General features: G+C 39.0%; 1 protein-coding gene across 2 annotated transcripts in view; it reads left to right on the top strand.

Moving 5' to 3' along the window:
- L3MBTL3 (l(3)mbt-like 3 (Drosophila)) overlaps positions 1-23,938 on the top strand; it is a 146,677-nt gene that overhangs the window by 91,956 nt on the left and 30,783 nt on the right. For both annotated transcript variants that reach the window (XM_006834672.1, XM_006834673.1), the window contains one exon: positions 3,804-3,953. In XM_006834672.1, coding sequence (XP_006834735.1) covers positions 3,804-3,953 — 150 coding nt within the window. The remainder of the gene's footprint in view (positions 1-3,803; positions 3,954-23,938) is intronic.

Here is a 23,938-nt window from a genome sequence, read left to right as displayed (position 1 = left end):
TTTCTGTTCCTAGGTGACTAGGAACTAGGAATGAGAGTTACTAGGTGACCAGGACCTTAGGAATGAGAGCTGGCTTGCAGAGAGACAATAGAATGTGTCATTCCCTACCTGAATGCTAACTTCTCTTCTTCTCAACCCTGGGGACTTTGTCTCCCTGCACCACTGTCCTATTCTCAACTCTCAAAACTCTGTATCTGGCTGCATAGTAATCCTTAACAGGCACAGATTCCTTCCATTTCATTATGAGGCTTGTGGCACAGCTGCTGTATCATGGATAGTCTTTCAAAGGTTCATTTCACTGGCACTTTTTTTTTGTTTTGTCCTTCCTGAGATTGCTGTGTTTAGAAAAAAAACATAATGAGAAAATTCTCTTTGGATTAATTTACCAAGAAACAGCATAAATCAAAGCATGCATTCTTTGCTTAGATAACTAGTAAGTTTCTTCTTTCAGCAAGAATAATCAATTTTGTGAACACGCAAGCAAAAGATTGCTTTGACTAGCATTTGTTGTTAATTTCTCTGAGTAAAACAGTAGCTGAATTTGATACAAGAAGTGCTTAAAGGAAAATATGTGTCTCCAAGATGAAATTTGACGATGTGATTTTTTTAAATGATGAAATATTAAAGATAATTAGCGGGTTGAATGTAATATTCTGATCTCTAGGAAGCTCAGTGGCCAGATTGCTTAATTCTCTCTTTCTAGAAAGGGACCATTCATATCTGTTGTGTCGTGGCATTTCCCTTTGTTGATTCATTCGTTTGGCATGGTCATTCATTTGGTAAAGGATGGAGGTGGATTAAAACCAGATAGCTCTGACTCATGGTGACCCCGTGTGTGTCAGAGTAAAGCTGGGCTCCATCAGGTTTTCAATGGCTGATAATTTTGGAAGTCAATTACCAGACCTTCAGAGGTACCTCTGGGTTGACTTACAATGTTAAACTTTTTGCTTAGCAGCCAAGTATAGTAACCATTTATAACTACCATTGTATAAAGTAGAGTCTACATAATTAGTACCATCAGAAATAAATCTCTTCTAAGAGAAATTAAGAATAGAAAAATAAGTGAATTCTAACAGCTTCTGAATAATATCTGTAAAGTCTATGTGAAGTTTTAAACCTTTAGTGACATTGGGCCTTGAAACTGTAAACATTGTTTTTATTCAACACCCATCCATCCAGCAAACACTGTGTGCCTGCTTTGTGCCAGCTCCTGTGAAGGTGGGAGGCTGTACAGAGGAGAGGGCCTCTGTTTCTAAAGAGGCCACACTTGGGTATAAGCAGATTCACTTGGAGGCTTGCATAGAGTAGCACTTAAAAGGAAGTACCAATGTTTCCGGAGGAAGGCGGTTTCTTCAAAAAAGAGGATAACAATAGAGTTTTTAGAGCTCCAGTTTATTTTTTGTAGATGTTCTTTTTGCAATATCTAGTTTGTTCTTAAGGGTTTTTATTATGATTCTTTACTTTTGAAAATGGTGGGTGTTACTGTGGTTAAGTGCCATCCAGTTAGTTTTGACTCATAGCGACCCTGTATAGGGTTTCCGAGGAACGACTGATGGGTTTGAACTCCTGATCTTGTGGTTTGCAGTTCACTGCTGGTTGTACAGCATATTGTTGTTGTTAAATGAGTCAATCAGTTCTAACTCTTAGTGACCTTAGCATAAGGTTTCTGAGGAGCAGCTGATGCATTGGAACTGCTGACTTTGTGGTTCGAAATCCAGTGGTAAGTCTACAATGCCACAGTTAGAATAGTTCGAAGTGCTATTCTAAGCACTTATATGTATTATTTCATTTGATTCTCACAGCAGCAGTACAGAGTAGGTGCTGTTCTAATCCCTCTTACAGATAAGTAAACTGAACTTCAGAGAGGGTAAGTGCAGAACCAGTGCCCCTCGCAGGCATGTACCGCCCTTCAGTCTGTACAGGCTCTAACACAGAGCACAGTAGCATGATACTGCCCGCCATGATGAGGGGTGAGCACTAAGAAAACGGAAAATGTTGTTTCGGTAAATGTATTCATAATTAAAAGGGTTGTAACACTGGGAAGCAGTGAACGAGGCAGCCCTTCCATTAGGCTTAATTAGCTAACCTAGTCTTTCGTAGGAAAAAGAGCCTTTTAAAGGGACCGTGTGTGTGTGTGTGTATACACATATACGACAAAGAACGATTTACTAATACAATGCTATCCCTAATAAAGTCCACACACTAAAAAACTGTGTAATCTATGTGAGTCTGTCACTTTGCTTTCTAAGGAATTCACATAAAGGTAAAGTGGTGTGTCTGTCTATGACATACATATCTCACTAATTTATTATCACTAGAAATTTAGCACATCAGAAACTAAAAATGATTTTAAGGCTGAAAACCCATTCTCTGCAGAGAAGTTTGACCCAGCACCAGGGGGGCAATTCACACCTATAAGAGTTCAGCCTTGGAAAATCCTATGGGCAGTTCTACTATGTCCTGTATCATCACTGTTGTTGTTGTTAGGTGCCGTCGACTCAGCTACAGACTCAAGCAACCCGACGCACAACAGGAAGGAACAGTGCTGAGTTCTGCACCATCCTCACAGTTGTTGCTAGTGCTGCTACCACTGGGCAATCGTTTTCATTGGGGGTCTTCCTCTTTTTGCTGTCCCTCCACTTTACCAAGCATAATGTCCTTCTCCAGGGATTGGTCCCTCCTGATAACATGTCCAATGTATGAGTGACAAAGTCTTGCCATCCTGGTGTCCAAGGAGCATTCTTACTCTACTTCTTCCAAAACAGATTTGTGTGTTCTTCTGATAGTCTGCTAGAATATTGAAAGCACCCCAGTCTAATGGTGGATAGGGTCGCTATGAGTTTAGAATTGAGTTAATGGCAGCAAGTTTGGTGTGAATTTATCAAGTTGTTGACAAGTACTAGTAAATATTAATAACTAAATGCTTACCTTTAGTAGCACAGAAACTCAGTGCCCTTCAGCACTTCTCATAGGGAAGTGGTTATGAATCAGGCTGCGAACCTTAAGGTTAGCAGTTCGAAACTACCAGCTGTTCCGCGGGAGAAAGATGAAGCTTTCTGCTCCCATAAAGATTTATAGCCTCAGAAACTCTGTACAAGGTCGCTATGAGTCAGAACCAACTCCATGGCACATCACTACCACCACCACCACCACTCATCCCTAGTAACCACTAATAAACTCTGGTCTCCATCTATATGAGATACGCAAGACCAGTAAGAAGGGCACAGGTGGAACGGGAGTAAGTTAGATGGGTCTTAATTCAAGTTGACCTCTGCCACCTTCTCATATTAGGAAAAGGATTGGCTGTAGATACGTGCTTACCTGAATATCACATATGCTACCAGGCCAAGAGACAGGGATAAAGAGGAACCAACTTCCCTTGGAAGGCAGCACCTGTAATGAAGGGAATTAACGCATAGGTGGCTGCCCTGGGCCTGGAGGATCTCTGTAGCGAACAGGTATGCTCCTTTGGTCCTTGCCTTGCACAGTGCAGAAGGAATCCTGCAGTGACCATTTCTCACATCCAAGACTATATCGTATTGCTTCCTAAAATCTAGTGTAAAGAGAGACGTTCTCTGAATATACTGAGATGATGTTTTAAAGATAAAATAGTTCATACTCTATGTTTGTTTAATGGTATACATTTACACATATATGTAATTATATATGATATACTCCTCACCTACAACAAATATTTATGATATATTCAATTAAATTTTTGAAATTTCTGTTTTATAGGTTGTCATTTAAAAGTCTTTTCTAATGGTGGGCAATGTTCTTTTCTTTTTCTTTTCATCTTCTAGTGCTGCCAACTGTCCCTATTCAGAAATCAATTTGAATAAAGACCGTATTTTCCCAGACCGTTTAAGTGGTGAGATGCCTCCAGCTAGTCCATCATTTCCAAAAAATAAAAGAGCAGACACAAATGAAAGCTCTTCATCTCCTGAAACCAGGTAATTACAGCGAAAATACTAGAGTTGCTTACAAGTATTCTGATGAAAGATTTTCTATTTTAAATATTTTATGATTTATCTTAGTGTCTTGAAAATGTACCTGATTTAATGCAAAATGATGGTGTGGATTAGTACTTGGACATTTGTGTGAAATGGATGAGAGATGATAAAAGTATGTCTAAATCAGGAAGTATTTCCTTTAAATAGTTCATCTTTTATTTGAGCTTGTTTGGTTTCAGAGGTTTAAAAATTCCAGTCTTTTCACTGCATGCCAGTGCACATTTATGAATGAAGTGTTGAATACTTGTATAGAGCCATCGTTTCTAAAACTTAACAGGCTTCTTGTGAAGAATGGACATTATCTTGTTTTAATGCTTGCTATATATATACATTTTACTTAAATTATTAAAATCTGAATTGTACTATAAACCCAATCATTTAATTTTTATTTTATTTCTAGAGTTCAGTTAGAATGAATGTAAAAACTTCAGAGAACTACTAAGTTATAAAAACAAAACTATATTTTGTTAGATTTAGCATTGAGTAAATGGTCTGTACTTTCTTCTTAGCTAAGGATTCTACAAAAGATGAATTTGTAAAACGATGTATAAGTTTTGAGGGTATTTATGGAGTGTACTGTAAAGACTAAGGTAACAGAGTTCTCTATTTTATTAGAACTTTATAACTTCCATTATTTTGGATGATTTCAAATGATTAAGAGTAACAGCTTTTTTTTTTTTTTTAATGTTCATGTAACGTAAACTCATGTACTAAATTGCAGCACCCTAAAAAGAGTGTATATGTCTTGAAGAAATTTAACTTTGGCAAAAAAAAAAAAAAAAAAAGGCAGAGTTAATTTGCGTGGTAGTTGTAGTTATAGGTATAGAATTTAAATTCAAATATTTAATAAAATATCAGTGATCTAGAAAATCATGTTGAGAACAGAAAGCAGGCTATGAAAAGTATAGCTCCTTTCAAGAAAGCTTTGCTATGTAAGATAAAGAGCAAAACTAATTTAGAGTTGGAAGGATATCTGGGTCAGTTGGCATAACATAGTTCAGAAAGATAATATTTTGCATCCTAACTTGGTGAGTAGAGTGTCTGGGTCTTCAAAACTTGTGAGTGACGATCTAAAATACAACTGTTGTTCCCCTCCTACCTGGAGTAAAGGAGAGTAAAGGAAAGCAAAAGCTCAAAGAAACAATTAGTCCACAGGACTGGACTAAACATGCAAACAGACACATTTATTTCCATTGAACTGGTTAAAGTTAAATTATTCCTGACACTTCATACCTAAAAATTGAATATGTATAACTTAAAAAAAGAGAGAGATTATTATTTCACTTAATTGTAATGTGACCACACCCAAGAAATTGTGAATACATCAACTCTTCACTTATTGACTATCTCATTATCCAACATTTTGCATTTATAACAACAGTAAAAAAATGTTTTAAAAATCTGTCATTCAACTGTTTTGCACATTAAGGAGGTTTGACAGAGTGAGTCTTGATGATGCTGTGGGTTAAGCATTGGGTTGCAAGGTTAGCAGTGCAAACCTAGCAGCTACTGCACTGGAGAAGGATGAGGCTGGCTGCTCCTGTAAAGACCGGGAGCCTCAGAAACGCAAAGGGCCGCTTCTGCTCTGTCCTGGGGCTCACTCTGAATGGGATTGAAAAGGATGGCATTGCATTTGATTAGGGTGTCTTAGGCGGGACAGGGACAGCTGCAGATAGTCCCCTCCCTCAAGGAAGGTCTCCAGGCACACTCCTCTTCATACCCCCCAAAGTTCAATTGTGCTGCCCTGTGTCCTCAGTTTCCTCCTGTTGGTGGGGACCCCATGTCCAACTGTAGCTGGTCTGGCCTACTCTATGGCCATGGACTCTGGACGGAAAAGCAGCACAAAGCCACTGAGCACCTGTTCTGGACTTCCACCTCTTATGTATCCTTCCCACCACTTGCCTGTCAGTTTGTCACACTGTGGTGGCTTGCATGTTATTGTGATACTGGAAGCTGTGTCATCTGTATTTTAAATACTAGCAAGGTCACTTATGATGGACAGATTTCACTTGCAGACCAAGACAGACTTGAAAGAAGGAGGGACAAACTCCGTCCAAATGTTTAGCCACTGAAAACCTTATGAATAGCAATGAACACTGTCAGCACCAAAGTACTGAATATTGAACATGATGAATAGCACCAGAATACTGTCAGATAGAGTGCCAGAAGATGAGCCCCTCAGGTTGGAAGGTACTCAAAATATGACTGGCTGCCTCCTCATAGTAGAGTTGACCATGATGATGTGAATGGAATAAAACCTTAGGACTTCACTTGCTGATAGGGCACAACTTACTATGAGGAGAAACAGCAGCAAAACATCCATTAACAATTAGAACATAGAATGTACAAAGTATGAATCTAGGTAAATCGGAAGATGTTAAAAAAGACATGCATAAACATCAATATCCTAGACATTAGTGAGCTGAAACGGACTGGTATTGGCATGTTGTAGCTGACAACCACTTGGTTTACTATGCCGAGAATGACAAATTAAAGAGGAATGGTGTTGCATTCATCACGGTAAAGAACATTTCAAGATCTGTCTTAAAGTATAATGCTGTCTGGGGTAGGATAATATATATACGCCTACAAGGAAGACCAGTTAATCCTACAATTACTCAAATTTATGTACCAACCACTAAAGCCAGTGCTGATGAAGTTGAAGAATTCTGTTAAGTTCTTCAGTCTGAAGTCGGTCACATATGCAATCAAGATGTATTCGTAATTACTGGTGATTTGAGTGCAAAGGTTAGAAACAGGAAGGATCAGTATATGGAAAATGGTTGGTGATAGAAATGATGCCATAAGATTGAGTGGCAGAATTCTGCAAGACCAATTGCTTATTCATTGCAAATGCCTTTTCTAAGCAACATAAAAGATGATCATAAACATGGATTCTACCAGGTAGAATATATGGAAATCAAATTGACCATATCCACTTGGAGAAGACAGTGGAAACATTCCATATCATCAGCCAAAACCAGGCCAGGGCAGACTGGAACAGATCATCAGGTGCTTATATGAAAGCTCAGGCTGAAGCTGAAAATTTAAAACAAGTCCATAAAACATGACTGGAACATATCCCACCTGATTTTAGAGAACATCTCAAGAACAGATTTGATGCATTAGGCACTAAAGACTGAAGACTAGAAGAGTTGTGGGATGACATCAAGAATATCATGACAAGAAGAAAGCAGAAGATAATTAAGAAGACAAGAAAGAAAGAAAAGACCAAAATGGATGTCAAAAGAGACTCTGAAACTTGCTCTCCAGTATAGAGACGCTAAAGCAAATGGAAGAAATGAGGAGGTAAAAGAGGTGAATCGAAAATTTCAAAGGACAGCTTGAGAAGACTATAGTCAAATGTGTAAAGCTCTGGAGTTAGAAAACCAAGAGGGAAGAACACACTCGGCACTTTTCAAGCTGAGAGAACTGAGTAAAATATTTCAAGCCGCAACTTGCAATACTGAAGGATTCTTTGGACAAAATATTGAATGATACAGAAAGCATCAAAAGAAGATGGAAGGAATACACAGAATCACTATACCTAAAAGAAATAGATGATGTTCAGTCATTTCAGCATAGTGGTTACGAATCGGGCTGTTAACCTCAAGGTTGGCAGTTTGAAACTGCCAGCCATTCCGCGGGAGAAAGATGAGGCTTTCTGCTTCTGTAAAGATTTATAGCCTCGGAAACCCTGTGTAGGGTCACTATGAGTTGGAACCGACTCCACGGTACTTAACAACAACAACAACAATCATTTCAAGAGGTAGCATATAATCAAGAATCAATGGTACTGAAGGAAGAAGTCCAGTGTGCACTGAAGGCCTTAGCAAAGAACAAGGCTCCAGGAATTGATGGAAAACAAATTAAAATACTTCAGCAAACTGATGTGGCACTGGAGGCACTCACTCATCTATGCCAAGAAATTTGGAAGACAGTTACCTGACCAACAGATTTAAAGAGATCCAGATTTGTGCCTATTCCAAAAAGAGGTGACCATTATGGAATGTGGAAATCATAGGAGAATATCATATGCAAGTAAAATTTTCTAAAAAATAATTTAAAAATGGCTGCAACAGTACATGGACAGGGAACTGCCTGAACTTCAAGACAGATTTTCACGAGGACTTGGGACAAGGAATATCATCACTGACATCAGATGGCTCTTGGCTGAAAGCAAAGAATACCAGAAAGATACCTGTGCTTTATTGACTGTGCAATAGCTTGCGACTGTGTGAATCATGACAAGCTATTGACAGTGTTGCTGAGAGTGAGTATTCCGGAACACTTAATTGTGTTCATGAAAAACCTGGATGTAGACCAAGAGGCAGTCATTTGAATGGAACAAGGGAACACTGAATGTTTTTAAATCAGGAAAAGTGTGCACCAGGGTTGTATTCTTTCACCATACTTACTCAGTCTGATTGCTGAGCAAATAATCTAAGAGGCTAAATTCTATGAAGAAGAATGTGGCACCAGGATTGGAGGAAGGCTCATTTAACAACCTATGATATGTGTATGATACAACTTTGTTTGCTGAAAGCTAAGAAGACTTAAATACTTGCTGATGAAGATCAAAGACCACAGCCTTTCAGTATAGGTTGTACTTCAGTGTAAAGAAAACAAAAATCCTCACCAGTGAAGTAATAAATAACATCATGAAAAATGGAGAAAAGACTGAAGTTGTCAAAGACTTCATTTTGCTTGGATCTACCAACACTCATGGAAGCATCAGTCAAGAAATCAAACAATGTATTATATATGTAAATATGCTACACTAGATCTATTGAAAGTGTTAAGGAGCAAAGATGTCAGTTTTAGGACTAAGGTACACTTGACCCAAGCCATGGTATTTTTAATAGCTTCTTATGCATGTGATAGCTGAACAGTGAATAAGAGAAACCATAGACGAATTGATGCGTTTGAGTTACAGTATTGTAGGAGAATATTAAAGGTACCATGACTGCCAGAAGAACAAACAAATACGTGTTAGAAAAAGTACAGCCAGAATGTTCCTTAAATGCGAGGATAGGAAGACTTCATCATTCACATAATAAGAGGGACTAGTCTGTTCAAAAGAACATCAAGTTTGGTAAAGTGGAGGGTCATCAAAAAAGAGGAAGGTCTCCAACAGTGTAGATTGGCCTAGTACTAGTAGCAGCAACAGTAGACTCAAGCATACCAGCAATTGTGAGGCGGGCACAGGACCAGGTGGTGGTGTACATAGAGAGCATCACTATGAGTTGGAACCCACTTAACAGTACTTAAGAACAGCAACAACATGTGACCTGAGGCCCTGCTGTTTAAAACAGCTGTGGAGTGGGAGAGGAGGTAAAAAAGATGCATCATCAGAGGGATTGTTTGAAAGGATAGCATAATTTTAATGACATCCTAAAATGAGTAGAGCTGAACCTCAAGAGTTGGGTTCAGGTTCAAGACCAGGCTCCCTGTGTCCTCAGAGGAACTCCCAAGTCTAGGTGTCTCACCAAGCCTGGGAGGAGAAGAGTGGAGCCCTGAGGAGGTTCCATGAAGCTGTGGTGCAGTACTGGAGTGAGCCCTTCAGTCGCACAGCCTGGCTTTGGTCTGCTTTTATGTCCTCCAAGTCTCCAAGTCTACATAGGAATAATCCAGGCCTGTACTAATTAATGAGAATCCAGATTGATATGCTAGACATATCTGTGAATCTTAACTCTTATGATTTATATGATCATATTTTCTAAATAAAAAAAAAAAATCAAACAAATGGGTGATCTGAAACAGGAAGAAAATACTCCTTCATTTTTGACTGTCATAGATTTTCACACATTATAACCTGATGTTTGGAACCTCACCATGTGCGATAAGTGGAGCGGGTGTAACTCCTTACTGTCATCCAGTATCTGCTCCAACGCTCATATTCTCCCACTTACTATAAAATGGACCATCAATCAAACTTTTATCTAATAGTTTTAGAATCCATTATAAAGTATTAATCACCTCATTTAATATTTCTTCTGTATTATTTGGCTGCCACTGCTTTAATGAAAGTCTTTTATCCCCTCCCCTGGTCATTTTTTAAATTTGGATAATACTTTGGATGCTCTGATCTTTAAAGTTTTGTGTGCTAAGCTATAATCAGTTACAGCCATAGATGTGTGGTGTTTTTGTTAAGTGCCATCAAGTCGATTTCGACTCATAGTGAACCCTGCATATAGTGTTTCCAGGGAGCAGTTTAGTGGATTTGAACTGCTGACCTTGTGATTAGCACTCCAGTATTTATCCTACAATGCCACACTAGGAGTATATGTGTGTATGTGTGTGTGTATGTATACATATACATAAATATATATGTATACACTTTTTTTTTAATGTTCAGTGTGTTAATGTTTAATAACCCAAATTTGACTAATGGTAGTTTCTTTAAGCTGATTTCTCTGTTTTTTGATGTCTTTTTTAATAGTTGGTTATAAAGGGCCAGATACTTGGGACCAGGGTCTACTCACAGTGGAAAATATTGGTCGATTTAAATGATTTCTTGGGTTGTTTCATAGTTCTAAATCTTATGTAAGAAGAGACTAATTATTGGTGTGAATCTAATCCATGTTCTGTCTGATGTTAACATATGGTTATAGTTCTTCATGCCATTGCCTATGATTAAGAACAGTTCCAGGCATTTTAAGTTTTCTACGAATATATTATAAATATTACATATATAATAAACTTTTTATTATGAGTAGAGTGTAGGTTTACAGAACAGTTTATCAGTTTTACATTCAATAAACCTTACACTGTGCTTCATTCACTACATGGTAGCAATCCCACCATGTACTGCAGTCAACAGCATTTACCTCTATTCACTTTAACTATTACATTCTTCCCACTCTCTTTATCTTCCTCTACTAACCTCCCTCTTGTTGTACATTGTCTGCTCTGTAACCCATGTTAACATGTGTTTGCTCTCTAACCCATGAATAACCCCCCACACACACACCGTTACCATCATAGAATGTTTCTTTGATCAGAAAAACTTTTTTCAGCATTGGTTTCATACAGTGTTTATACGTTTATGATCGACTAATTGCACTCAGCATAATGTCCTTCAAGTTCAACCATGTCATGAGGTGTTTCACAAATTGATTATTTTCAACGCTTTATAGTACTTCATTGTGTTTATATACCAACGTTTGTCTAACCATTCTTCTCTTAATGGACATTTAGACTGTCTCCATCTTTTCAGATGTTTCTTATACACAGCATATTGAAGTACCCTGTTTTCTTATCCATTCTTTTTATGTCTCTTGACTGGTACATTTAATCCATTTATACATTCAGTATAATTATCTATAGGCATGAATTCATTGTTGTCATTTTCTTTATGTTTTGTGTGTGTGTGGTGCTGCTGGATTGTTTGTGCCACATAATTTTCTATGCAGAATTCATTTTGTCCGTGGGTTTTCTGGTCATTTTTATTTCTGTTGTGTCAATATTTACTAAATGTTTCTGATTTTCCTCTTTTTTTAAATCTTGATGTACAGGTGTGTTGTTTTTCTTTGAGGTTACTCTGTAATTTCTTAATATTTTCACTACTTAAAGCAGCCTTTTTTAATCTTGAAATTTTCTTGACTGACTTCCGTTGCCATTTGAAAGCTGTGTGTCTACACTCTTCCCTCTCTGTGCTTTGTAGTTGACTTCATTATACATTGATGTACTGGGTCCCTCTTTTCAGTCTTCTAAGTTTGTTTTACTTTAAATACTTCTAGATCGGGATTGAGTTCTGCGTGGTGGTGTCATGAATGGTAATCTCGGATTGTTGTCTGCTCTTGTTGGTTCTTAGTCCAAAAAACACACTTTAGCATTTTTTGTAAAGATAGTCTGGTCATTACACATTCCTTAAAATTTTGTTTATCAGGAAGTGTCCTAATTTCACCTTCGTATTTAAGTGACAACTTTGCTGGGTGTGTGATTCTTGGTTAGAATTTTCTTTTTTTTCTTTCAGAGTCATGTATATATCATTCCATTGCTTTCTTGCCTGCATGATTTCTACTGAGAAATCAAAGCGTAGTTTTATTGAGTCTCTTTGGTTAGGTAACTTCGTTTTTCCTGAGCTGCTTCAGGATTTTTTCCTAGTCTTTGATTTTGGAAAGTTTGATTATGATATGTCTTGGTGTAATTTTCTTTTGGGATCTCTCCTGTTTGGAATTTATTCAGCTTCTTGTGTGCTTATCTTCTTGTCTTTCTTGATGTTAGGGGAGTTTTCTTTCAACAACCCTCCGACAATTTCCTCTGTGCTTGTCCTTTTACTGTCCTAGAATTCCAATCACCTGTAAGTTGTTACTCTTCATGATTTCCCACATAACTCCTAGGCTTTCTTTGGATTGTTTTCATTTTTTGTTGTCATTGTTTCTAAAGCATAGTTCGAGAGAGATTTTTCTTCAAGCTCATTAATTTGGGCTTCATTGCTTCACATTAATTTTTCAGAATTCTGTCATGCGTTCTCCAGCACCATTTCTATCACCAAGGCCATATTTTTCAACTACTAATTCTTACTCTTTGCTCCCAACTGTTACATTCCAATCACCAATAATGATCAATACATCCTGATTTCATGATTGATCAATTTCAGATCAAAGAAGTAGGTAGAATACTTCTATTTCATCCTCATTAGCTTTAGTGGTTGGTGCGTAGATTTGAATAATAGTGATATTATCTGGGCTTCCCTGTAGGCACATGGATGTTATCCTGTCACAGACAGCGTTGTACCTCATGACTGATCTGGATATGTTCTTTTTGACAGTGAATGCAACACCATTCCTCTTCGTCATTTCTGACATAGTAAACCATGTGGTCATCAGATTCAAAGTGGCCAATACCAGTCCATTTCAGCTCACTAATGCCTAAGATATCGATGTTTATGTGTTCCATTTCATTTTTGACAACTTCCAATTTTCCCAGATTCATACTTCGTACATACCATGTTCTGAATCTCAATGGATGTTTACAGCTGTTTCTCTTCATTTTGAGTTGTGTCCCATTAGCAAATGAAGGTCCTGCAGGTTTTTCTCCCACGGGCTTTACTCCATTCACGTCATCACGGTCAACTCTACTTTGAGGAGACAGCTCTTCCCCAGTCACATTTTGAGTGCCTTCCAATCTGAAAGTCTCATTTTCCGGCACTATATCTGACAGTGTTTCGCTGCTATTTCATAAGGTTTTCAGTGACTAAATATTTGTAAGTAGTTTGTCACACTTTCTTCCTAGTCTGTCTTTGTCTGGAAGCTCAGACGACTATACACATGGACCTTACCAGATGATATACATAGAAATCAGATTGACTACATCTGTGGAAAGAGATGATGGAAAAGCTCCATATCATCAGTCAAAAGAAGGCCAGGGACGATAGGACGAATGTAAAACTAATGTTTTCCTATGTAAACTATCACATAATTCACAAGAAAAACTTTTTTTCAAAGTCCAGGAGCAGACTCTGTAACAGACAGACCATCAGTTGCTCATATGCAAATTCAAAATGAAGCTGAGAAAAATGAAAACAAGTCCACGAGAGCCAAAATATGTCCTTGAATATATCCTACCTGAATGTAGAGATCATCTGAATAACAGATTTGATACATTAAATACTAAAGACTGAAGACCAGAAGAGCTGTGGGATGACATCAAGAACATAATACATGAAGAGAGCAAAAAGTCAAGACAAGAAAGAAGGAAAAGGTCAAAATGGATGTCAGAAGAGACACCGAAACTTGCTCTCCAGTGTAGAGATGCTAAAGCAAATGGAAGAAATGAGGAGGTCCAAGAGCTAAACAGAAAATTTCAAAGATGAGCTCGAAAAGATAAAGGCAAAAATATTACAACAAAATGTGCAAAGATCTGGAATCAGAAAACCAGAAAGGAAGAACAGGCTCAGCATTTCTCAAGCTGGGGAACTGAAAAAAAAATTCAAGCCTCGACTTTCGTTATTGAAAGATTCTCTGGGCAAATTAATTGAATGCTGCAGAAAGCATCAAGAGAAGATGGAAGGAATACACAGAGTCATTGTACCAAAAGGAAATGGTTCATGTTCATCCATTTCTAGAGGTAGCATATGATCAAGAGCTAATGATACTGAAGGAGGAAACCAAGGTATATTGAAGGAATTGGCAAAGAACATGGCACCAGGAATTAATGGAATAAAAATTGAAATCTTTCAAGAAAGTGAGGCAGCAAAGGAGGCACTCACTCATCAATGCCAAGAAATTTGCAAAACAACTATCTGGCCGATTGGCTAGAAGAGATCGTATTTGTACCCATTCCAAAGAGAGGTGAGTCAATGGAACACGGAAATCATCAGACAGTCTCTTTGATATCCCATGCTAGTAAAGTTTTACTAAAAGTAATACAGAAATGGCTGCAAGCGTACATTAACAGAGAACTTCCAGAGGTTCAAGCCGGATTCAGAAGAGGCCGTGGAACGAGAGATATCATTGCTGATGTCCGCTGGATCTTGGCTAAAAGCAGAGAATATCAGAAAGATGTTTACCTGTGCTTTATTGACTATGCAAAGGCTTTTGATTGTGTGGATCATGACAAGCTATGGACACCATTGCGTGAAGTATAAATATTGCAGAATACTTAATTGTGTTCATGAGGAATTTGTACCTGGACCAAGAGGCAGTTGTTCAAAGAGAACATAGAAACACTGAATGTCTTAAAATTAAGAATTCTTTCACCATACACATTCAACCTGTTTGCTGAGCAAATAATCTGAGCACCTGGGTTATATGAAGAAAAACGTGGCATCAGGATTGGAGGAAGACTCATTAACAACCTGCGATATGCAGATGTTACAACCTTGCTTGCTGAAAGTAAAGAGGACTTAAAATATTTACTGATGAAGATCAAAGAACACAGCTTTCAGTATGGATTGAGTCTCAATGTAAAGAAAACAAAAATCCTTACCACTGTTCCAATAAACAACATTCTTATCAACAGAGAAAAGATTGAAGTTGTGAAAGACTTCATTCTTCTTGGATCAGCTATCAACACTCATGGAAGCAGCAGTCAAGATATCAAATGACGTATTGTATTAGGCAAATCTGCTACACAAGACCCTTTTAAAGTGTTGAAGAGTAAAGATGTCAGCTTGAGGACTAAGGTGCCCCTGACCCAAGCCATGGTATTTTCAATAACCTCATATGCTGCGAAATCTGGACAGTAAATAAGGAAGACCGTAGAAAAATTAATGCTTTTGAGTTATGGTGTTGGAGGAGAATACTGAAAGTGCCATGGGCTACCAAGGACCCAATACATCTGTTTTGGAATAAGTGTAGCCAGAGTGTGCCAGGATGGCCAAACTTTGTCTCTCAAATGTCAGACAGTGTGTCAGGAGGGACCAGTCGCTGAAGAAGGACATCATGTTTGGTAAGGTGGAAGGTCAGAGAAAAAGAGGAAGACCCCCAAAAAGATAGATTGACAAAGTGGCAGCATCGATGGACTTGCGTGGCAACAGTAGTGAGGTTGGCCCAGGATCTGGCAGTGTTTCATTCTGCTGTGCGTAAGGTCGTTATGAGTCGGTACTGACTTGATGGCACCTAACAACAACATTGCTTCTCATCTACTCCTTTGCCTTTTGAATGTATTGTCCATTTCTGAGCTCTTAGTATTAATCTTCTGGCTTTCTCATTGCAAGTTTTGTATTGTTTCAAAATGTGCACTTATTTTGTCTGTTCTTACAGTGTTTTCCTGAATTATTCTGAAGTTTTTATTGTGTTCTTATTGCTTTCCTTTATCTTTCTAGTTATCATCATTTTGAATTCTTTGTCAGTTAATTCTGTTACTTTTTATTCCTCAGAAACATCTTCTTATGCTGCATCTTGGTAATTTGCTTTAGCCATTCCCTCTGTTACCTCATGTGAGCTAAAATTGTCTTTTGTCTTTGGGTCATTGTGAGGTGGTATTTGTAAAAACAAACAGTCCAGTTTGGGGACCTAAAGAGGAGAAATCTCTGGGGGATTCCTGCAATTCAAGGCACTCTCGAGGTTATTGTGGAAGAAATGTGACAGCAGAGTTCATGGCCCTCAATGGAGTTCTTGTTGGCCTAATGTTATCTATGTTCAGGATACTTAATCCGGAAGTAATTTGTGGGGGCCCTTGGTGGCTGATATCTGTCTATAGGACCACAGGGCAGCTGAGGACAGGGTGACTGGTTAAATGCTGGTCTGGTGACACTGCAGGTTTTGTAAGTCTGAAGCCAAGCCCACCAGAATCCAGACCCCAAAGGAGCGCAGGCGGTCCTCACCTCATGCTAGCATGGCTCCAGCCACAAGGCTCAGAACTCCTGGAGAACAGAGTCTGTACTGGGGTTGGATGAGGGTGGGAGCTGGCCACTCTTCTGGTGACCAGGAGAGTGTGGACAAAAAGAAGAAATCGTACCTTTTCCACCCAAATCTGCCAGGCCTGGCCATCCTCCACTGCCCAAGCTGCTCACAAGATTGTCAGATCATACCTATTCAGTCCTTCACCAGTCATTCTCGCTCTTTGTCAGTCCCCACCTGCCCTCGCCTCTCCACAAACACTCCAGCCACCTCTTTAACCTTTCTTAAGAAGTTCACTCAGGATGCCAAAGTTTTCATTTGTGACTGTTTGATTGTGTCTCTTCTTTCTTTTTTGTAAGGAGCACTGGTACCGTAGTGGTTACGAATCGGGCTGCTAACCTGAAGATAGGCAGTTCGAAACTATCAGCGGTTCCGTGGGAGAAAGTTGAGGAGTTCTGCTCCCGTAAAGATTTACGGCCTCAGAAACCCAGTGCAGGGTCACTATGAGTCGGAACCGACTCCATGGTACTTAACAACAACAACACCTTGGTTGTAGAGGGGGTCCGTACAGTGCATCTGCCTAGTCCACCATCTTGCTGGAAGTCATATAATCTTAATTTATACATCACCTTTTGAGTCAATTAATTCTGTACCTGTAATTATTACTATGTGAATTAATTTTAACTCTTAAGTTAAATTTCTTCAAGTAATATGCACTCATTTTTGGATGTCAGGCTTATAAATGACTTTGGTAACCATTAGTCATCATTTCAAAGATTTTGCTTAGATTCCTCTCATCTTCATCTTTCCAGAAATAATCTTTTATCCTATTTGTTCACTTACTAATTTATTTTCTGTGAATAGGAAGTAATATGCAAGGTCAATTAGTTGCATGCAATCAAAGGAAATATGAAAGAAATAATCCAAATGACTTCTAAGTCCTGTTTTTAAATATTCGATTTAAGGTATACAGATTTGATCAGGACTTTTTCTACTTCTTTTTTGTTTTCATTTTGTATTGTGCTTTAGGTGAAAATGTACAGCACAAGTTAGTTTCCTATTTTACAACTTGTACATAAAGTGTTCTGTCACATTAGTTGCATTCCTCATAATATGTTAGTAACCTTTCCATTTCTTCTTTGGGTTCCCCATTTCCTTTCCTCTGAATTTCTTGCTCTTACAGCCTTCTCACCTTTGCTTTTGGGCATACGTTGTCCTTGTGACCTCATATAATTGATTATTCTAGAGAACACGTTCCTCTAGAGTGCTAATATTTCTTTTATGAGTCTATTGTTTGTGAGGAGAAAAATGAGTTCCAACTCATTACGATCCTGTCTGTAAAGGGCTCCCTCAGAGATTTAATGCCTCAGAAATCCTTTACAGACAGGATCGTAATGAGTTGGAACCAACTCGATAGAATTTAATAACAATTATTGTTTGTTGGAATCCAGGTTATGTAGTGAGTTAAGCGCTAGGCTGCTATGGTCTAGAAGTCAGCAGTTCAAGTCCACCAGGCCCTCCACAAGAGAAAAATGAGATTTTCTGCTCCCATAATGATTTACAGCCTCGGAAACCCTGTCCAGGGTCACATACTTCAGAATTGAGTGGACAGCACACCATCACCATTATTGTCTAGCAAAAAGGTAGTCTCCTGGAATAGCTCACAAGGGTAACTTAGCGCTGTAGCCTCTGGGGTTCCTCCAGTCTTGGCCAGACTCATAAGTCTAGTCTTTTTGATGTAAAAGATTTTGACTTTTTATTCTGCGTCTTTCTTCTTCTCTTTCTGGGACCCTCTGTTGTGATCCCACTAAGAGCCATTGGTAGTAGTAGCCAGGCACCAGTTAGTTTTTCTAGTCGCAGGGTCATGTAAGCTGCGATTCCTGTCTCCATTAGTCCTTTGATCTTATTGTTCCTTTGAGTCTTTAGTTGTTGTTGTTTTCACTCTCCTTTGCTCCAGATGGAAAGAGGCCAATAGAGGTATCTTACATGACTCAAGAAGCTACTCACAAAGTAGAATGCAGAACATTGTTTTACAACTGTGTTGTGACAGTTGTCATCGATGTCCCTCAAGTCGATGATTCTTCACCCTCGTGCCTATGAATTTCATTGGAGGTTTGACTATGTCTAAGACAGTCCCATGATTGGTGCCCCTTATGTGTTCTGTTGTCTGTGTTAATATATAAGCAGCACCTACAGTTAAATATGTAGAAATATCCATACCCAACCCGTATCTAAACGTCTCTAGCATACCTACGTACCTATATATCCATTCATAAACTATTGTTTAATACTGTTTTTGCAGTATTGCTTATGTTATAGTAATTACCTTAATTGCCCTTTTCTTACTGTGTTTTTTAAAGCTGGTGTGTTTTGAAGAAGAAACTGTAGACATTGTGATAATTCAACTTAAACTCTTTACAATGCATAACTAAAAAAAATAATATTTTCCAGAGTTGTTGTTGTTGTTGTTAAGTGCCATCGAGTCGGTTCCGACCCATAGCGACCCTGTATAGGGTTTCCGAGGGTGTAAATCTTTACGGGAGTAGAAAGCCTCATCTTTCTCCCACGGAGCAGCTGGTAGTTTCGAACCGCTGACCTTAAGGTTCGCAGCCCGATTCGTAACCACTACGCTACCAGATTTATTTGTTCTTTTAAAATTGTCTTCAGACTATTTGATTTTCTCTTCTCCAGGAGAAGTAACCAGTGCTCACAACAATGAAGATGACATATGGTATTTTAGGTGTAAATGAGCAGTGAAGATCTCAAATCCATTCTCAAGAGTAGTTCAGGGTTTTGAAGATCTATAAAGATGTTCATTTGCTTTGTTGTGTTGCTTTTATAGTATCTTCTTGTTTATCACTTTCTGGACCAGCTTTGGCCAAAGCTACAGTTTTAATATGTAGGAAGTAAAAAAGAAGTACAGCTTAAGATTTCTAAGATATTTATACAGATTTCTACATTTCTTCTTACTTCATCCCACATTTTTAAAAAAATAAGGTGTTTCCTATCTTGTAAATCCATAGTCTAACAAAAAGTTGAATAAGAAATGATTGTGAGGATTATTAAAGCTTTCTACTTAATTAAAAAGAGTTTAAACTCTTAAAGCCTAGAGGTAATAAATTTATATTCATTAAAGCTTTTGTAATTCTGGGCCAAAAAGCAAAATTAAATGAAAATAAATCATTTACAGATCCATTTAAAAAAAAATTAATGCGCATACCTACTTGCCTTACTATATACTAGGATGGTTCTTTTCTCAATGTTATATTGAGAAAATGTTATATTCTCAAATTTTTTTCTCACTGTTATATTTCTCAGTAAATGCTGTCAGTAAATTTCCGTACAGTAGTTTCCCACTTACAGCTTAAAACACAAGAACCAAATAGTAATATTAAACACTTTAAATGCAGGAAGTTGATATAAGTAAGCTTTCTTCGTTGTTGTTGCTCACTTATGACTGTCTAATCTCTTACTGTAGTTCCAGCTCTGAGGGTTAGTTACTTCTCTGAGGAAGATCCAAGGAGGAAATGAATAAGAAGCATAGGCCCAGCACTGCAAGAATATGGTGGTATCTGTTATTTCCTGAAGGGTGGGATGATACATCATGTTAAATAAGAGAATGAGGGGTTAAAAAAAGAAGGGGTAGAGTCATAAGTCATATGCTTGGATTTAGATCTTGATTTCTTTCCCCATTTGTTAGGTAAGTAACCAGCCACAAATTACCGTGTAGCTCTTTGCTTTAAATTTTATATTTGTAAGGTGTGTCATGAAAAGAAAGATATAAAGATAGTGTTTAGTGCAGTGACTTATAAATAGTGAGCCTCAGTAACTCTTAGTATTTATTACTGTTGTTGAAGGAGAAATTCTCCTAGATCTTCCTAGGTTAAACTTAAATAGGACTGTAAGAATAATTTCTTTTAGAAGGATCAGCATGAGACTGGCCCCTGTGAGATGGAGGTTAAACCTATCCCAAATGCCCAACTTTTCAAAGATGCTATGGTCCCTGATACCACTCAGTATTCTCCAGCTCATCTCCAGCACACCCAGCACATCCCCAGGTTCTGCAATTTGCTGCAATTTCTCACCGAACTCACAAATGATCAAGGAAGGAAGGCTGGCTAGTCTCAGATCTGTATTTCAGAGGTCTGGAAGATTCTCTTTACCACATGGTTGCAGGGGCTGAGGAATCCAGACAGGCAGGTGAGACAACAAACTATTGATGCACAGTCAGATCAGGTGAGAGGTTACAAGTCCCATGAATTGGAGGTCCAGTGATGTAGGGAAGATGAGCCAGATGCAGGATCTAGAGCAAGAGAGCCAACTTTGTGTGCCAAAGCGTTCAATACTAAAAGCTTTATACTGAGCACAGACCATATCCCCAAGGAAACGAAGGGCAGTGTGTTCAGTCAGCACCTCTAGTATGGTCTGACTTGTTGTCGTTAAGTGCTATGGAGTCGGTTCTCACTCATCGCAAGCTTGTATAGGACTTCCGAGGATTGGCTGGTGAGTTGAACCACCAACCTTGTGGTTCAAACCAACCTTATGGTGGAATTCTTATCCTACAATTCCTACCCTAATTCTTAATCTTAACCCTTGTTGTTGTTGTTGTTAAGTGCTGTCGAGTCTGTTCTGACTCATAGCAACCCTGTATAGGGTTTCTGAGGATGAGTTGGTGAGTTCAAATTTCCAACCTTGCTATTCAAACCAACCTTACAGTTTAGTGCATAACAGGCTGTTGTTGTCAAGTTGTCAAGTGCCGTGGAGTTGTTGCAACTCTTAGCCCTTCTTTAATCCTTAATCCCACCTTAATCCTGCCACATTAACACAGGACTCCAACATGGGACCCTGACCACAGGCTACAGAAGTAGAGTTTACAGTGCATCATAGAATGGAGGAATGTGGCTAGAAGTTGCCTTAGTAAATAACTAAGTACATTACAAGGGCAACAGCCAAAATAATTCTCATAATGTTAAATTATGCTCTCCATTTCCCTTAATCACTGTTCACCTGGGTGTGATGTCCCATTCAATTTTTACACATTCACTTTATGTCATTCTTAAATCATTTACTAAAATTTGGTTGCCAAGCTTGACTGATGTTTAAAAACCTACTGTCACACATCAAGAAACAATTTGCAACCCAGGAAGCAGACCCTGAGACAAGAATTTGATTGCAAGTGGTTTATTTGGGAGCTGAAGAAAATATCAGTAGGGAGTGAAAAAGTGAGAGGGAAGGCGAGGCAGTCAGTAAAAGCTGAAGTGTCATGCTGGTTACCATCAGCAGCAGCAGGACTGAGCAGTGCTGCTGGGAAAACTGCAAAACACAAACCTCAGAGTCCTTCTACCCTAGGGATGAAGGAGTGGAGCTTTTGTCAATTGTGACAGTGCTTCTCAAACTATTGTTTAGCTTCTTGGCCCACATAGACAGTGATGCCACAGAAGTGACAGCTTTCACATGGCTATGAAAATGGATGGGGCTGCTGCCCTAGTCTGCTCACGTGAAGGCAGCAGCCCCAGGGAGGGCTATGCGGATCAGGGTCTAATAGCACTTGTAATCTAGGAGTCAGGGCATCCTCACATGAACTAAAGGCTGCTTCCGTTTATACAATGTAAATTACACATTCATATTTAAATATATGCTATAAGTTTATATAAATATACAGTATGTGTTTTTTATTGTGTATGTTGCTACATTAGGTGCTGTCAAGTTGGTTCTGATGCCAAGTGACCCCTGTGGTCCTGCACCATCCTCATAACTCACTGCATGTTTGAACCCATTGTGTCATTCCATCTATTGAGGGTTTTATCTATGCAGTGATCCCTTTAATAGACACGCTCATTCCCTGGCACATCTGACTGGCTGCACAGCAGGTGAAGCAGCCAGAGTCTAAGGAAAGAAGTATGGGTAAGACAGCAGAAGTCAAGCCCGCGTGTACTAAAGTGGTAGCAGCCAGGGAACATGGGTCAGTCAGGCACTGACTGGCTAACTATTTCAAATGCCAGACAGAAACCAGAATGAGAAACATGCTGGCATTGTTTTAGACCCAAGAACTCATATAAAGTATGACTATTAAAAGGGGCCAGAATAAATCGTCAGTGCAAGAAAAAATTATATCCTTTTCAGACTCTACAAGATAAAAAGTCAGGTCACAGGTCACCTGTTTGAAATACATTTGTGGACAACTAATGTTCCCTAACAGTATTACCCAACTTGACTTCACATCAGATTTTCTGGGGATCTCTTTGCAATTTGGATTGGGGGTCCATTCCCCAACCCACTGGAATTTTTAGTACTAGAACTTAGGAATCTGTGTTTAGAAAATTGTTTTAGGGTATGCCCCCCTACCTAAAATCCTTCCAACATATTCTTATTACTCTAAGAATCAAGACCCTGGTACTTAGCTTGGCCTACAAAGTCCTTTGTTACCTGGTCCCAGCTCCACTCTCCAGCTTCATTTCCATCAGGTTCTTTTTTTAACTTGATTCTTCAGCCCCTCTGTTCCTCGCAGTCCCGTTGCCCTCTGCCTAGACTATAACCTTCCAGACTCTCACTATATGCTTATAGAATTCCTCAGTGTATGCTTTCACGCTGCATTTCATTTTTGTGTAAATGTTCTTCTACGTCAGTATACTTTGCAGGATGGTTAGCTCCTTAAAGGCAGAGGGCATGTCATTTTTTTCTCTGAGATACCCTTGACCCCCAACACACAAGTGTGCACTTAGCAAGGTATAGTGATGACCTTGAATCGTTCATGACGTTTCAAAGGAAACATATCAGTTATATAACCGAAGTAGCAGTAGATCTTTAACCTGCTTTTTGTTCAGATAAAACTCCTACATTCTCAACTTTGTAATATTCTCCCTCCCTCCCCCGTGCTGTATCATATAGCTACTGCTGGTGGTTGTGTACCATCAAGTCTGCTCCAATGTGTAGTGACCCTGTATAGAGTTTTCAAGGCTGTAGGTCTTTACAGGAGCAGAAAGCCTCATCTTTCTCCAGTGGAGTGACTGGTAGATTCAAACTGTTGACCTGGCAGTGAACAGGCTTGTAACCCACTGTGGTACCAGGGCTTCTATCAGTTATCTTTGTTGTTGTGTTTAAGTGCTGGTGAGTTGGTTTCAACTCCCAGCAACCCTGTGTAGAGTTTCCAAGAGGCTTCAAATCTTTGTGGGAGCAGCTAGCATGCTCAAACCACAGACAGACCTTGTGGTTCCCAGTCCAGTGCTTATCGTATGGAGCTACCGCGCTCCTGTCATATATCTAAGGGGCATTTATCGAGATAAATAACCAAGTTATGGCATGATTTCCCTACAACCATGCTGCTTAATTTCCTGGTACGTATAGAAAATGATCTCACTGAAATAACATTCATTTGACCTACCAAGGAAGTGGATGTGCTGTTCCCAGGTGACCAGACATGCATGGATTTTGGCCACTGGGAGGGCTACAGGATTCAGTATCTCAGAGCTCTTACAGTTTAGGATTCAAGGCATCCTGGCTAGGAGGCTCTGTTCCACATTAAGATGGCTCCCACCTTGAGCCTGTTCTTAGGCCTACAGAGTGTCTGGATCAATTTTCCTACAGACACGTGTCAAGTGGTGGGTGGTCAGATTAGTACTGAATCCCCAATGTCTA

Source organism: Chrysochloris asiatica, unplaced genomic scaffold (assembly GCF_000296735.1).
Source record: "Chrysochloris asiatica unplaced genomic scaffold, ChrAsi1.0 scaffold00013, whole genome shotgun sequence".
NCBI lineage: Eukaryota > Metazoa > Chordata > Mammalia > Afrosoricida > Chrysochloridae > Chrysochloris > Chrysochloris asiatica.
The sequence above is the reverse complement of the archived record's forward strand: the minus strand, read 5'-3'. Positions and strand labels throughout refer to the sequence as shown.